The sequence below is a fragment of the Rhea pennata genome, chromosome 3, assembly GCF_028389875.1.
Source record: "Rhea pennata isolate bPtePen1 chromosome 3, bPtePen1.pri, whole genome shotgun sequence".
Lineage (NCBI taxonomy): Eukaryota > Metazoa > Chordata > Aves > Rheiformes > Rheidae > Rhea > Rhea pennata.
In genome coordinates this window covers 12,330,084-12,344,909 of record NC_084665.1, presented here as the reverse complement: position 1 = coordinate 12,344,909, position 14,826 = coordinate 12,330,084, and the positions used below count along the sequence as shown (strand labels likewise).

At 36.9% G+C, this 14,826-nt stretch overlaps 1 protein-coding gene across 5 annotated transcripts in view; it reads right to left on the bottom strand.

Annotated features, from left to right (window-relative positions):
• The window catches only part of DISP1 (dispatched RND transporter family member 1), an 87,260-nt gene that overhangs the window by 20,032 nt on the left and 52,402 nt on the right, over positions 1 to 14,826 (bottom strand). For all 5 annotated transcript variants that reach the window (XM_062571570.1, XM_062571572.1, XM_062571571.1 and 2 more), the window contains one exon: positions 13,154 to 13,690. In XM_062571570.1, the coding sequence (XP_062427554.1) occupies positions 13,154 to 13,659 (506 nt within the window). In that variant the 5' untranslated portion in view covers positions 13,660 to 13,690. The remainder of the gene's footprint in view (positions 1 to 13,153; positions 13,691 to 14,826) is intronic.

Genomic DNA, 14,826 nt, shown 5'->3' with positions numbered 1-14,826 from the left:
ACAGTTTTCGCAGTGTATTTGCTTCACTGACCTAACACATTTCAAGGGAATAAGACTTCCAAGAAACCTGAACAAGTACCTAAGTATTCCAAGACTTTCTTCACAGTCCTTCTTCACAAATCTCAGTTGTGAAGACGACATCAATTACAGAAACCCCTTTTGCCTCACACCTGAAGAATCAACATTAGCTGCTTCCGGAGTGGGTGCAACAAACCCTGCAGAAGGCAACGATGAAACAGAAAATGATGAAAATAGGCTGTCTGTTGATGCATACTTTGATAACAGCTTTCTACCTATTGCAAAGCAACCAGCGTTTTAAAATGTGTTAGCAGTTATCAATAACTTGACAAGTGGAAAATTATACTAACATGATTCTGAACGTGAACACTCCTGCCTACGTTAATACTGTTTTTTAAAAAAGTTATTTAGAAAATGTTAATACATTTCAACTTACTTTCGTACTAACATACCCAAACAATGACCTCCTAAAACGTTTTAAATCCCCCATCACAAATTTATATATTGTCCTTGCTAATTATTTGACTTCTGAGTTATTTCTTGACACTTGAAGATCCAATACATCTATACATTGTGAAACAGAGAGACTGGAGCTTAGAAGGAGGACTTTTCTCCTTCATTCCTTGGAGGCAGCAAGAAACCCATCAGCCTTCAAGCTAAAACTAAAGCCTGTGGGGCTACCTCCCCAGATACGGAGCAACACAGGCACTGACGAGGATTGTCATGCTCTAGTCTACAGTATAAGGCAACATCTAAAGCACCTCAGATGTGTGAATCTGCCTTCCCCTCTGTTTTGCTCCTGAGGGACAACTAAAGGAAGCTCCCAGCAGCGACACCCAGCTGACTCTGGTGCTTGTGCTGAGCAGCTGAGCTGAAGATGACTTGAGGAAGCATCGCAGTGCTCTTCCTGCACATCACTCCCTGCAGTGAAGCAGCTTCTCAGAAACTCCTAGTGAAATGCCTTATAAGCATTTCAAGAAGGTAAGCACCAGTCTTTGCAATTATTTTTCCTACTTCATTGCAGCAACTGGTCTCAGATGAAAAGTATAGGTTGCTGATAAATGCAATCCCCTGGCAAACTGAGCAGAGAATCCTATTCAGTTGGTCCGAATAGGAACAGTAGTAACAGCCCTCAATTTCAGGGCTCAAGCACAGGTCAAACTGCAGCAAAGAAAGTCACTAACAGAAATCTGGCAGATAGAAAAAGCTTAGTTTTCTAAACTGGTCCAGAGAGAACTGTTCACATGGCTGGTCTTCTTCATTTTGGCACTAAGCTGCACAAAGTTGCAAAGACAGATTAAATACACAGCCTATAAGTATTTATCCAGAAAAACAATCGAAGTAGCTTTCATAGGAAAGTAAAGTGATCACCAACGGAACTGCAGACAAGTCAGCAGAAGAAGCAGTTGCAACAACTGCTCTAGCAAAACGGGATCCAGAGTAAATGAAAATTGTAGACTTTGACACAGATCTATAGCAACTCCAATTTCTAGAAGTACAGACAAACTACGTTTTACCTAATCTCAATTCTACTTTTCTCATGCAAGTATTTGTAAAAGATCTATTATTTTCTGGATACAAATAAGATCACATGCATAAAAACCCTTACGGTGTTTGGGTAGTTGTCAGGGCACAAACTGTACCTTCTGTTGGAAGCATCTGACATACCATAGGTGCTATCATTATCTAAATGAATAGCAATATAAAAAATTAAAAAGCTAATAGCAGAAAAACTAACCTCGCTCCCTTGCATTTCACTATAAAATTAACTTGAATCAAAAACATTATGTTACAATAAATGTAACTTACTGAAGAAATCAATATGAAGACTCTCCTGTCCAAGGATTATGAAGTGTTTAACTCCAACACCTTACTTTGTCAAAGGGAAGCTATTCCTTTGTTGGTAGATCTGGTTACAAGAAGTGGTAAAACACAGCTTTTTGTCATTACTACACTCAAAGATAAGCTAAATCCCTTCAGGATAGAACAAAATATGCATCATATTGTACACCTTCCATTAGAACATACAATACCAACTAAATTCCTGCAGAGGAAGAAAATCCTAGTGTTTTCAGCATGTCACTGACCCATGAGAAAAACTTCAATTGCTTTTAACTATCAAGCTAGCTTTTGCAGTTACATGAGATATAACATCTCTCTGCTCTATCGTTTTAACAATAAGAGCAACCACTCAGCCAAAAAATCCAAATGATTTAAATTGCCCCCCAAAATTTTGCAAGCCTCCCAATTTAATTTTCTGCTATGCTGTATAGAGTTTTCCTTGACTCTGATCATGATTTAACTTCCGAAGTTTTTTAAACATGTAGTGTTTATTGCCTTGTAGTGTTTATTGCCTTTGTCTGCACATATTTTTGTTTATCTACATCTATAAAGGAAGTACAAGACAATGCACAGCAGAAGCATGTTGTAATAAAGATGAAAATTCACTTTTTTGATAAACCTCTTTTATCTAATTTTTAATGAAAGCAAGAAAAACGCAAAGAATTTCTTGTTGTCTCTCACACAAAATGCCAAGGAACTCTCCAAAATATTTTTCTTTCTCTAAATTATCAGGGTGAGATGATCTTAAACTAACTGAAACTATCTGAAATTTCATCTCACGAAAACATATGAAAACCTGATGTTGCACATTTGTTTAACCTTATGCTTGTTAATTACTTCTGATAAGGCTATTTTTATGCATAAAATTAAGCAGAATGAAAACTGTTGTTGTACAGAGACTAAAATAAATAAACTAACTGGCAACTGTATTACAGATGTCCATTTGAGTTTTTACAGTCAATATTCCAGGCTTTCTGAAGGCCCCTGTTTTTCTTGTATTCTACCTCTTCAGTTCCATCTGGGAATCTATGTTCACCACAAGTATGAGTGAATAATATTGCCTTTCTGCAAAGTAATTGTAATATGTTAATGACAATAAAATCATTGTCTGAGTGATCCTTGCTGTAACTGATTTAAATTTTAGCATGAAAATGTATGCCCCATTGACCTCCAGCACGCACACAGGGTACACGCAGATTCCTTTGGCATCAGCAACATGTCCTATATACTTTACTGTAGCCAAGACCTTGCTTTCTTTCTGCTATTAAATCCATATTAAGCTGACAGTTTGTTGATCTATTTTGTAAAAGTGAAAGGTAGTTTTGACACATCTCAATCACAAACTTCCAGCTTAAGTCAGCATACAATAGATGCACACGGCAGACACATATGTTCCTTCCAAGTCAACAGATATGCATAAAGGCCAATGCAATCAGATTAACATCCTATACCTGCATATTTTCACTTGGAAGTTTTGATTAATTCAGTATCACTGTATGATTTACTATATACTAAAATTAAAACTTCTACAAATTTATAACATACAGATGACTTAAATTTTAAATGCTCCTTTAAACATCTCCAAGGCTTGGGGTTCTTTTTCCTTTTGCCTACTGCTACATACAGACAGAATACATGCAGAATACCAGGCTCTACTTACAAAGTCTTCATCTTCAGGTTCTTCAGAAGATTCATTTTTGCAATATTGACTTCTGATGCCCTCCCTCTTTCACCTCCCACAACTGAACACATATTATCATACTCCTAAGAAAGTTAGTTCTTCTCCTTAAGAGAGTGTACCCTATTCATTATCTTTAACAGGAGATAAATCACCTTCTCTGTAGGAAAATGCCAGTGTATGAGGAAGCTATCAAGCACTTATGCAGTATATACCCTAAAATTATTTTTCTTATACCCTTCTTCCCCTCAGAAATCCCTCTTCAAGGAGTCCAGCCACTTCTAAAGATAGTTCTCAAAAAATACCAGTAAGAAAACTATCATCAAACATACATAAAACGGAGTGTCCCAGTTCTAAGTGGCAAAGTTTATAAATTTAAAGTATGTTCTTCTTCAGAAGGTTTAAATAAAGCTATGCATGTTTTCCTTTAGCTTCTGAAACGCTAAAGGCAGGACCACATATAGTACAGTTTGGCAAGTTAAACAAAAGTTCTGAACTATTCAAGATAATAAAAAAGGCTTAGTAAAATACCAGCATGAATCACTATTTGAAAACAAGCCAGTAGCTAATTTGGAGCAGACTAATATTATTTCAAGATCTCTCACAAGTCTAAAACCATTAATCGTTTTTCTTTTCTCTGTAATTACAGTGAAATTAATAGATACGTTCTGGGATTTAAATGACGACTAGAGTAGTTTTCAGCATTTTCACTAGCAAAAAAAAAAAAAAAAAAAAAAAAAAAATCCCCTCCTTAGAAATATTTTTATTTCAAAGCTGTTTTTATTATACTTCCCAGTTTAATGGAGAAATTCAAGGTCATAGTCACAACTTCTATTTCTCACACAGACAGGAAATTAATGTGACCCACCAAACCACAACAGGCACCCAGCAAAAATCCACCCTGCAGCAAAGGGGGCAAAAGAGATGGACCAGAGCTTCCACCTCAACGCGCATTTCTCCACAAAGGCTGTACTCTAGGCTCTTACAGGCACCTGGGGCCGATATTAAGGATGTGCACGCTTGACTCTGAAGCGTGGAGACTCTGGAGTGTCTCGTACCGCGCTTCAGCTGGTCTACGCTTCAGCCTTCCTTCCTGCGCAGATGTAAGATTTGTAAATGCAGATCACCAGAGGCTTCATTTTTGCCTAGTCTCAGAAGCTTGGACAACCTCCTTGGACTGAAGAGCTTCTCTGAAGATAGAACACAATCCTCAAGAGTTTCTCCCAAAGCGTTTGGCTGACTATAGGGACAAATGCTACTTTTTAGCTTTCTACATGTTTACTCTTTTACAGCAAGTGAAAACACTTCTGCTTTACTTGAGCAATTTTCTTTAAAATCAGCAGTTTTTCTCATTTAAAATTTTAGTGTTAAGCTGCTGTTCTAATACTTGTGAATTTTGAGTCACTTAGAAACTGATAATTTTATATGACATAAAACACATTCAACAACACTAGGAGATTTTAAAAGGATTTAAAAGGATTTGTAAGTATCTATAAAAAAGGCTCTTTAATCTTTGCTGACTTCACTGAAAATCTGAACATATATAATAGGCCATCATCTTCTGTATCTCCTGAAATGATATTATTTGCGTTTTGTTTGCTTAGTAAAAAGCAAGCAAAATCAGAAATATTTGATGAACATTCGAGATTTTTGCTAAGACCTCCCCAAAAAGCAGTGTAAAATTAGCCAGCAGACCATAAAATAGATTTAACATGATGAAATATTTTACTGTTTTTTCAGTAAGAAGTTAGAAAAGTTCACCTCCTTGAATGAATGTACTAGACACCTGATGAACGGAAAAATGTAACGTAAGAATTCTGCAGAAAGGTATCCCACTTACATAAGAGAAAATATTGTAAAAGTGGGAGAGGGGGATGCCTATAAGCTTTTCTAATTCAATATATTTGTCTCCTCATTCATGGCTTTGCTAGAAAAAATTTTGATTTCTAAAGTAGATGGTTTAGACTTTCTCAGTCTAAGTCCTGATAACTTAGGATTTCTGCCTATGACTCCTTCCAATCTGTATAAATCTATTAGTAGTACTAGGTAATTTGTATTTTGCAATAACAGTTAAAGTTTTAAGAAATTTGCTTATTCAGCAAATATGAATGGGAGTACTCTCGTAACACTTAGTTTAACACAAAAACTAATTAATGCCAAATTGCCCAGGCATGTTGCTCAGGCATATTTTTCTCTTGCATTTCTTTTTCATTCTTTTTTGTTCAAGCACCTTCTACTACTTAAAAGCATGTACATCAATTATTAATTACTAGGAGCTGAAGAAGACATTGAAATATTATCAGAGGGGAAGGACAAATGCTTTTGGAATGAGCAGCAGATGACTATTTCCAAAGCCAACTCTCCTCGTTCTGCGCTACCACCCTGAAGGCAAACGGAAAGCTTCCAAGAACAGGGTTTACCCTGCTCTTCCAAACACCGTCCCGGAAGAATGCTGAAAACCAAGTACCTGCTCAGGTTCACTTCTGACTTTCCTTCTTCATTTTTTACTGTTGCCTTACTGTTGTTTCACACTTGAACTTCTTACTTACTATTAATAGTGAATGCAAACAACTGTACACGGTCAAAACATTCCGATAAACAAACTGTCCTTTTTTTAGCTATTCCTCCACACGCATTTTTTCACTATTTCTAAATATAATGTGTATGTAAATGCTCAGTTTTAAAAGCTGTCTCAAGCACAACACACAGCCCCATCCTTTTCAAGAAGGAACACAGCTGATGCTACTTTTCCAGTCCATTTAGTACAAAAGAAAGCACTTGCTTCTTTTTTTTTTCTTTACTATTTCTCTTGTATTATCTTCTGAGGACTTTATATTCAGAATTATATCTTCTGAAGACTACAGCCCAGCAGATTACTAGTCAAGTGCTAGCTACTCTGTTGGTCAAGGAAAGGTGAAGGATATAGGGCACAAGAAATTCATTTTCAGATACGTAGAGTCTCTGCCTCTTGCAGGCTCCAGGTTCTGGAGGCCAGAATGCCACAGGGCTGGTACTCAGCTGTGCTCAGACCAGAGCAGGAATCGTGGCCATTCCTTTTTACTGCAAAAAAAGGCCTAGTTCAAAGTGATCTGAAGTCTAGACAAATACTAATGCTTAATTAGTGCAACTAAGAGCCTGCAAAAATCCCTTGGACTGTCTAATGAATGAGATCTTTTAAGAGTACTCAAATTTTTTTTTCTAAGTATGTTATTTTTAATTTGGTCAACCTCTGAATTATAAATGGCATTTTTTATTTGTATTCTGGTCTCCACATGTCAGCCCTTTGCTTTAAGCTCTGTGCAAGACTAACAAGGAGCGTAGCAAGTTTTTGTATAGCTGACAAGGTACAGTAATTACCACGGGAACTGTGAATGACCTAACAAAACCAGAATAAACCTCCTGCATTAACACCGTGTGAGATAACTTTTAAGACTAAATAAAAAGAGTAAAAACGAGAAAGCATAGCTCAACACGTTGACTCCCACGAAAACAATTTTTTTCCAGAGAAAGAAAATTAACCAGTTTATTTCTTTGGTCACAAGGAGAGCTCTTCTTCCAAACTTGCACAGCAGAGAACCCCCACGGGGGCCCAGAGATTCAGAAGGATGCAGGAGATTGCTTTACATTCTGTGTCCCTTCCTTGACTGCTTCAAAATCTCCAAGTACGCCGCTGGGCTGGTCACACTGCGACGTGAAAGGGAGCATCTAATTTGTGGTTCCCATTTGCCTCCAGCCTCCTCATTCCAGGATCCCATTTTAGTATGGCATGAACAGCTCAAATGAGGGAAAAAAAGAATTTGGAATTTTTATTGTTCCCATACAAATTTCTGTCGTGCATGAACTCCTGATCTAGAACATGTATTGGCAACATAATGAACATTAAAAACATTAGTATGTTGACAAATGACAGAGCAAAACAAGAGCAAGAGCTTCCACCTTCTAGCTGCTGAAGGCTGATAAAACGGTTCAGGAACAACCTTAAATATATGTATTTGGTCAGATTTTTGAAGATATGTACTTTTAACCTTCTAAGGGCAAGAGAATAGGTTTCTTTTACTGATCTTTAACACAGTATATATTTACATATTGTATAGAACACACTAACACGTTTCATACAAAAAGTGAAAACCAAAGAATCTTCTAATGCATTAAGTAGAGCAGACTCTAACAATTTTTGAAACAAAAAATACTTAGATGTGTGTAAAATACTTTAAATAATATTCCATGTAGGAGTTTTTTTGTGAACTATTAATATTGCTGAAATGAGAAATTATATTATAAAATATTGTAAATGCACATATAAGTATAACCAGTTTAGCAAGCCTCACAAAATGCACTAGATAACAATTATCCTTTTCCTGGACTCAAGCAGAGAGCTGTTTCATAACAAAGTCTTCTTATTAAGATTGGTATTTGGCAAATATTCCCTTGCTTTTTGAAAAAACAAGAGCTTTTTATTTCTTTCTGGTTCTAATCTTTGTGCCAAGTATTAGCTAGGAGTAAAATAAAAAATGGGTAAGAGGCAGCTATCATGCTCTATCTTCACAGCTATTCAGCTGCACGTTTCTACACAGCTCCCTCTTTAAAGCGTTAAAGTATTGAAATATATCTATAATACTGTTTAAAGTGTTTAGCACAGAAATACATGACATATAGCAGAACCCCAGAAACTGTGAGGGTTTCCCCTCAGAACTGTGACATAGATCTGCAATGCCAAAACAGATCTAAAGAACGTTTAAATCTAACTGAACAGATGATGTCCAATAAGTTTGGAGATATTAATGCTTTAACAGTTTCCTGACTCTGAACTATTATGGTTTTTCCTGGCTTAAAATATCAAATTGGTCTAACAAATGAAAAATTTGAATCCAGCAAGTCAAATTTTAGTTGTGGCCCAGCCACTCAGGTGCTGTCCGGGCACTGCTACTAATGGTGAGCTGTTATTCTCAGCTTACAGTGCTTTGGGTGCTCATAAAGTTTTAGTTAAGGAAGGCTGGAGATGACATGAACAGCTCCACTTCCCTTAAAGGAAGCATGTAGCAGGCACGACTGCTGAGAAAGGCTTCGGAAACTAAAGGTTTAAAACCAGGGGGACAGAGCATGGGGAAGGATCTACATATTTTCCATCGTCTAGACTCTGTGCAGCTTAAGCTGATTTTCTTCTTATCTTCTAGCTTGATATGACTGTATGATCATGGAGAGATCACATCCTTTACTACAGAAATTTTATCAACAACTTTTAGTCCCTCAATTTATCAGAAATAATTTGGATGCTTTACAGAGGGGTTTTCTTTACTTATCTGCTTTAGTCAAAAGTATTAACAATATCGTCTTGAAATATAAATAATGGTAGGTGATATAAAGCAGGTCTACTCTGAGCGAGGAATGCTTGTATGAATTTATGGGCTCAGACTTGCAGAACTGCAAATACTATGCTTGCTGGCAATTTGGAGCAGTTTCCTTATCAGCAATACCACCATTTCTTTTGCAGCTCCCTGACCTTCTGTCCTCGTTTGTCTGTGAGTCCAGTCTTACGTTCTCAGAGTTGTACTACACAAGATAGATTCCAAAAGGGTCGGTATCAAGATTAGCAATGACATAGGTAGTTTTCAACTACAGTTTTCCAACTAGAAGTTCACATACCAGCCTGAGATTAACAGTCTAATTTGGTACAGAGACAATAGCTGTACATGGAAGCGTGTACACATATGCCGTCCACAAATCTATGATGACTTACTGAATGTTTTCTACATGTTCTTCCTTTTTGCTCCAATTTACTCGCACACATTCGTACATAAATAATAGATTTTGAAAAAAACAAGAACGACTTTAATTAAGAGCTTTCTAGTTTTACATTGCTTTACTGCAGTGTTTAGTTCTGCTACAATATGCAAACATTTATTTATTTTAATCCTGCTTTCATCCAATTAAACATGCTGCTGGGCGGCACAGTTTCCTTCTGCCCTAGTGACTCCTAACTCAGTGCCTCCAGCTCTCAAGAGCGAGTCTTCATGCTTCTACTTCTTCTGTATAACAACAGACTAACACTTTGCTTGGTTCCTCTTCCTCATTTCTACCTTCTACTCAGGCAATGCTGCTGATGATTACAGAAGCAGATGGTGGTCAAGGAGCAGCAGTAACTACCCATCTTCCAAGGGCTCTAATCCCCACAGGTCTGTCAAGATACATAACTGTGTTTAGACAAAACACGTTACATCAACATGATGGGATTTCCACCCTCTCAAAGGGAGAGGGTGGAAAATCTTCCAGAAGCACCTGAAAAGAACTAGTTGCAGCATGCTCCATGAAATGTAAGTTTAGAAACCATTAGTCAGAAAGCAGAGTCCCCAGACAATTTCATTCTAGTACGGACAGACTGCAGGAATCTCACAGATCGTGTGCAGTCAGATATTCTGCCTACTATGAAAGGGGTAAGAACATATTCAGATGAATTACATCTTAAATACAGACAAGAAATAATACAACACTTCCAATTTCTTCCAATCTCATAAAAATAGCTTTCTAAAAATAAAGTCCATCAGAATGATTAGGATGAACAGTTGAACTATTTTACCTTCTTTTATAATAGACTAGTCATGATCACATTGTATACCCATAAATACTAAAAATATTTTATTTCTGTTATGTTACAAGCCTTTCATACCAATTTAAAAAATTGCCCAGACATTCAAGATATGGTGTATAGACGATGTTCCCATGTAATTTAGTTTAAACTTCAAAGCTCAACACACTACGAAATCCCAGATCCAACCAACTTTCAGAGGAGACAAGTGTGGCGTTATTTCAATCTGTCTTCTTTTTACGCTCCCATCCACAACGATACACCAGGCCCACATTCTTTTAATATTAGGTCACTAACAAATGTTAAGCCTGGGGCTTAAAAACCTGATAAAACCTGTCGTGCTGAAACAATTGGTTACCTGTCCAGAGCTGCAAGCATTAGTGATACAGTTTGCAAAAAGCTTTCACCCTCTCTAACAACATCTTTTCTCCCCTCAGACTTAAAATTATAAGAATATTTAAACGCATATTTTTAAATACTAAGAATCAAAATGAAAGCTATTTTGACTATACACTGAATTTAATTAACATATCATATGAGATCTTGCATTTTAAGTAACCCTGTTAGAACATGCACATACTGTAAAACTGGGTGAAATCCAAGTCAGCCTTGTAAGTATCTGGGAAAGAAGCTTTTGTGCTGATTTTAGGCTCAAAATGTATTAAAATTAGAGGGTGGAACAGAGATCATATAAATATCACATACACAGAAGTGTTCTTTTGTGAAGAGAAAGTTACCTGCTCATGTCAGGGAAGAATGTACAAGTTTTATCACTTACTTTCTCCATCAGTGTGAGGTAACAACCAGGTAGCCAGACTACTACTCTCTGAGCAGACCTACATTTGCAAGTTTGTATCCAGTTTCTCCTTTTTAACATCTACCAGCATGTCTTCATCCATAACAACCTTGCGTTATTATAACTGGGATTCACAGTGTAACAGGACGCTCTAACATTTAGACACACTCTGTGGAGTACGCAGGAAAAAAAAAAATCCATGCCCGTAACACCACTGATAAAGTCAGACAGCACGCATCTCCCATTAACGCAGCCACTGTCCGTTCAAGTAGTTAAAATACATGCAGAAGCCCAGCTTCCACCGCACGGCGCGGGACCTGAGTCTCATTTACCTCATGTTTAGACCTAAAACACAGCTGACAATAACCAGAGGCTGCATGATTTTTAGAAGATGGACTAATCGATTTGCTGGCCTACGAGGCATATTGCAAGCACCTGCTCTTTCAGCAAACTCAGTTGCCCTGGGTAGAAAGCAGCCTAGGAAAGAAACAGTGAACATTTTAAAGGGATATGTAGAATACACTAATGTAGATAGTTAATAACTACAGATGTTTTAAAGGTCAGAATCTACCCTTACTTTGATGGCTAACAGTACAATGACAATTACCATAATTTATATAACAGATCCTCACAAATACGCATTATTGGTGAGGAAGTATAAGGTGAAGAAAAGCATCTTGGCTCCAGATCTTAATCACAGAGGTCAAACACAAAATCCTGGAATTTGTAAAATACTATGGAAAATATTATTTCATCATATCTGAGAACTTTTCAGTGCTTTTTTTTTTTTTTTTTTTTTTAAGAAAGAACAGAAATCCACATTATGGATAAAATTTGTTCTCTTTCTCATAACTATGGAATATAGATACAATTTAAACAGTCCTGCTGCAAAGGGAAAAAAAAAACAGAATTTAGTGTAGCCACTTTGACAGTTTGAAAGGTATGACTGACTCTTCTGTAAGTGCTTAGCCTCCTGCATACCTTTGCACACAGAATCATACAAAAGTTTTCATCTTTTCTTAATATTTAATCAAATATGGGATGGAAAAATTATGTCTGACTGTAAAAAGTTCCAACAATTAGGATTTTTTCCACTTGTAAGAGGAAAAACTGGCAGAGGCAAGCTGACTTGCACATTATGTCATTAACTTCATTTTAAGCTGCTTTCACCTTACAGAAAAAACTTTTTTCATTTTGACATTTTCCACCTTGGATATTTGTCCCAGTCTCATATTTTCAGAAGTTTAAAATCCATATGTACATTTCATCAAGACAAAATGCATAGAATTGGCTGAGAAATATTTGTAGCTCCAAGCTCTAAAGCAAGGATGCAGATGTTGAACAGTCTCCCGAAGAATAACTTTTATTATCCCAGTGAAACAACATCCAATTTGGCTCAATTACAACTCAAAAGGAAAATCTTGTATGAAAGCTTAGAAGTGTCTCACATTGGGGAATTAGATTTTTAGAAACTGACTCCTAGACTGAGAGTGAACTTGCCCAGTACCAGCAGTTCGTAGTCAACTTTCCTTCCAATTGTTGCTCCTAGTAGCTGTTCACTGAACCTCCAAAACTAACAGATATAAAGAGGAAATTCTTTATGAAGTGGTGGAGAGATAGGATTAAAAGCTTTAACAATCTCAAATTTCTCAATCCTAGCACAACTTTGAAGTTTGGCACATACATACACTGACATGAGGTCAACTCACTCAAACAGTTGATCTGACAAGGAAAAACAACATAGTACATTTATTAACAGAGTTGTTAAAAGTATTTTTCAATGCGTCTTTTTGAGGAAAAGTGATTTTCGATCAGACTATACAGATATATCAGCTTTTTCAGTGCTAGTTATCTCTGTGTTGTCCTATCCCTAGAAATGTAGGCACACTTCCAAATAATCCCCAAGAAGAAAGAAAAAAAATGGCCTTTCTTGTTTAGGAAGAAGAAATTCATTCCAGAAATACTCATGTAGAGCAGCAAAGCTAGTTTCCTGACTTGGTTTCTTTCAAACAATAAATCCTAAGTAAGAATGAAATAAATAATTTCAATCAATTACACTGTTCATGCAGGCTTCCCCAACTTAAGGCAGTAACGTATCAAAAATTAACATGGAAAAGCACTGTGAAAGAAATTAGGGTCACCACCCTTTTTGATCATCTTCTTCCACAGCAAAATGAAACGACTTCACAGTTCTCAATATGTGTAGCTCTTTCTAACAAAAATTCAATCTGCTTACCTTATCCTGGCTATATGTTGCTGCACAGGCTGATGCTGAAAATGATCAGGCCATTGATGGTGAAGGCAGAAGGACGGCGAGGGCTGAAGACAGCATGCAGGCTGATATATAGGTGTATGTTTTTGGCAAATAGATGCTGAGTACTCAGTATGTGGCTGCATGCAGCACGAAGTCATAGGAGACGGTGCCGAGCTGCCAACCACTGAATGACATTCTTGCTTATTATTATGGCTACTTAAAGGATGATGGTATGGGCAAGGGTGGCAGCATTGCGACAACATCTGCTGAGTTCTTTGGTTGTCTAAAGGCAGAAAAGATGGTTTGATTGTACCATTAAGTTGCAGGCAGCCATTCGGACTCGCTTTTGTTCTCGGTGCTTCCTTGGGTGGGAGCTGCTGGACGGCAACATCTCCGTCATTAGCTGCAACGACACTTGGGCTCGTAGCGCTTGAGAGGATGCTGCCGTTGCTCAGAATCGCGGAGTCACGGACACTGCTCATAGCCATGCTCCCCGTTCTTGATGGGTACGCGACGTTCCTGAAGAAAAACAAAGCAAATGTGCAACATTTTCAGGTGCTCAGAAATAAACACAGACTTAAATTAGTAAAGCTCCTCTCCCACTTTTACCTTTTGCAACATGGGAAAATGGAAAGGAGTCACACATGCTGTTAGGAACATTTTGAAGACTTTTACTTGTTTGACAAAAAATTAAAGTGAAGTTACATAAATGCTGGGAGATTAAACTGAAATATAAGTCAAATTAATAGATATCTGACAGTCTCTGAATCAGAGCCAAGATGTAATGTTTGAAATACATTTTGTACAATATAAAGACTAAGTAGAAAACTACTGTTTATGAAAACAGATTTCACTACAAACTACAAAACCATCCAAATCTTACACTGCAGTTTGCCTGTGTGCTCTGAAAGCCAGCAAGAGACAGGACTGCATAGCAGAGAGTGTTTAACAGTGATCAACGTGGCAGTTTCTGTAACCTCCTTTCCTATTCCCCCACTTCCATTGAAAAATCAGGCTTATTAATATTTTTGAATATTCTTTTAAAGTGCCTTATTTAAATAAATCAAAATACTTTAGCAGATATCTGTCAGGATTTCCAGATGATGGACTAAGTCGGTACCAGTAGTTCAAAATGAACCTTTAGAAATAGTAAAAATGTATAATGCAACCAGTATGTTTTCTCCAAACTTAAAAAAAAAAAAAAAAAAGAAAAAGTATGAAAGAACCCTAGGATCTAATTATTGCTGATTGAGAAGCTCACCCTTCAGTAACAGCTATCCCAAAGGCAATTAAGAAATGCACTGTGCTGTGTTAGTTTAAATAAAGGGTATTAAAGATTTTCTTCTCATGTTCCATCTTTTTCAAGCAATTTGTAAATGAATTAAAACTATTTATGCTGGAAAGGTGACTGCAGCATTTGGCTAAAAAGCAAAACTGGTCGAGATACTTGCAACAGCTAATTTCCCTGTATTAACCGTAATTGTGTTTTAACAAGATTTGAAAATAAGTTAGAGGCTATTATTTTGATAACATAATTTTGAAAAACAGTACGAAAAGTGAAACACTACACTCATCTAAGATAAGAATTTGTTTCACAAGTGGTATGTTTTTTTTGGGGGGGGGAGGAAAGAGGAGAAAGAATGAGGAAGAAAGAA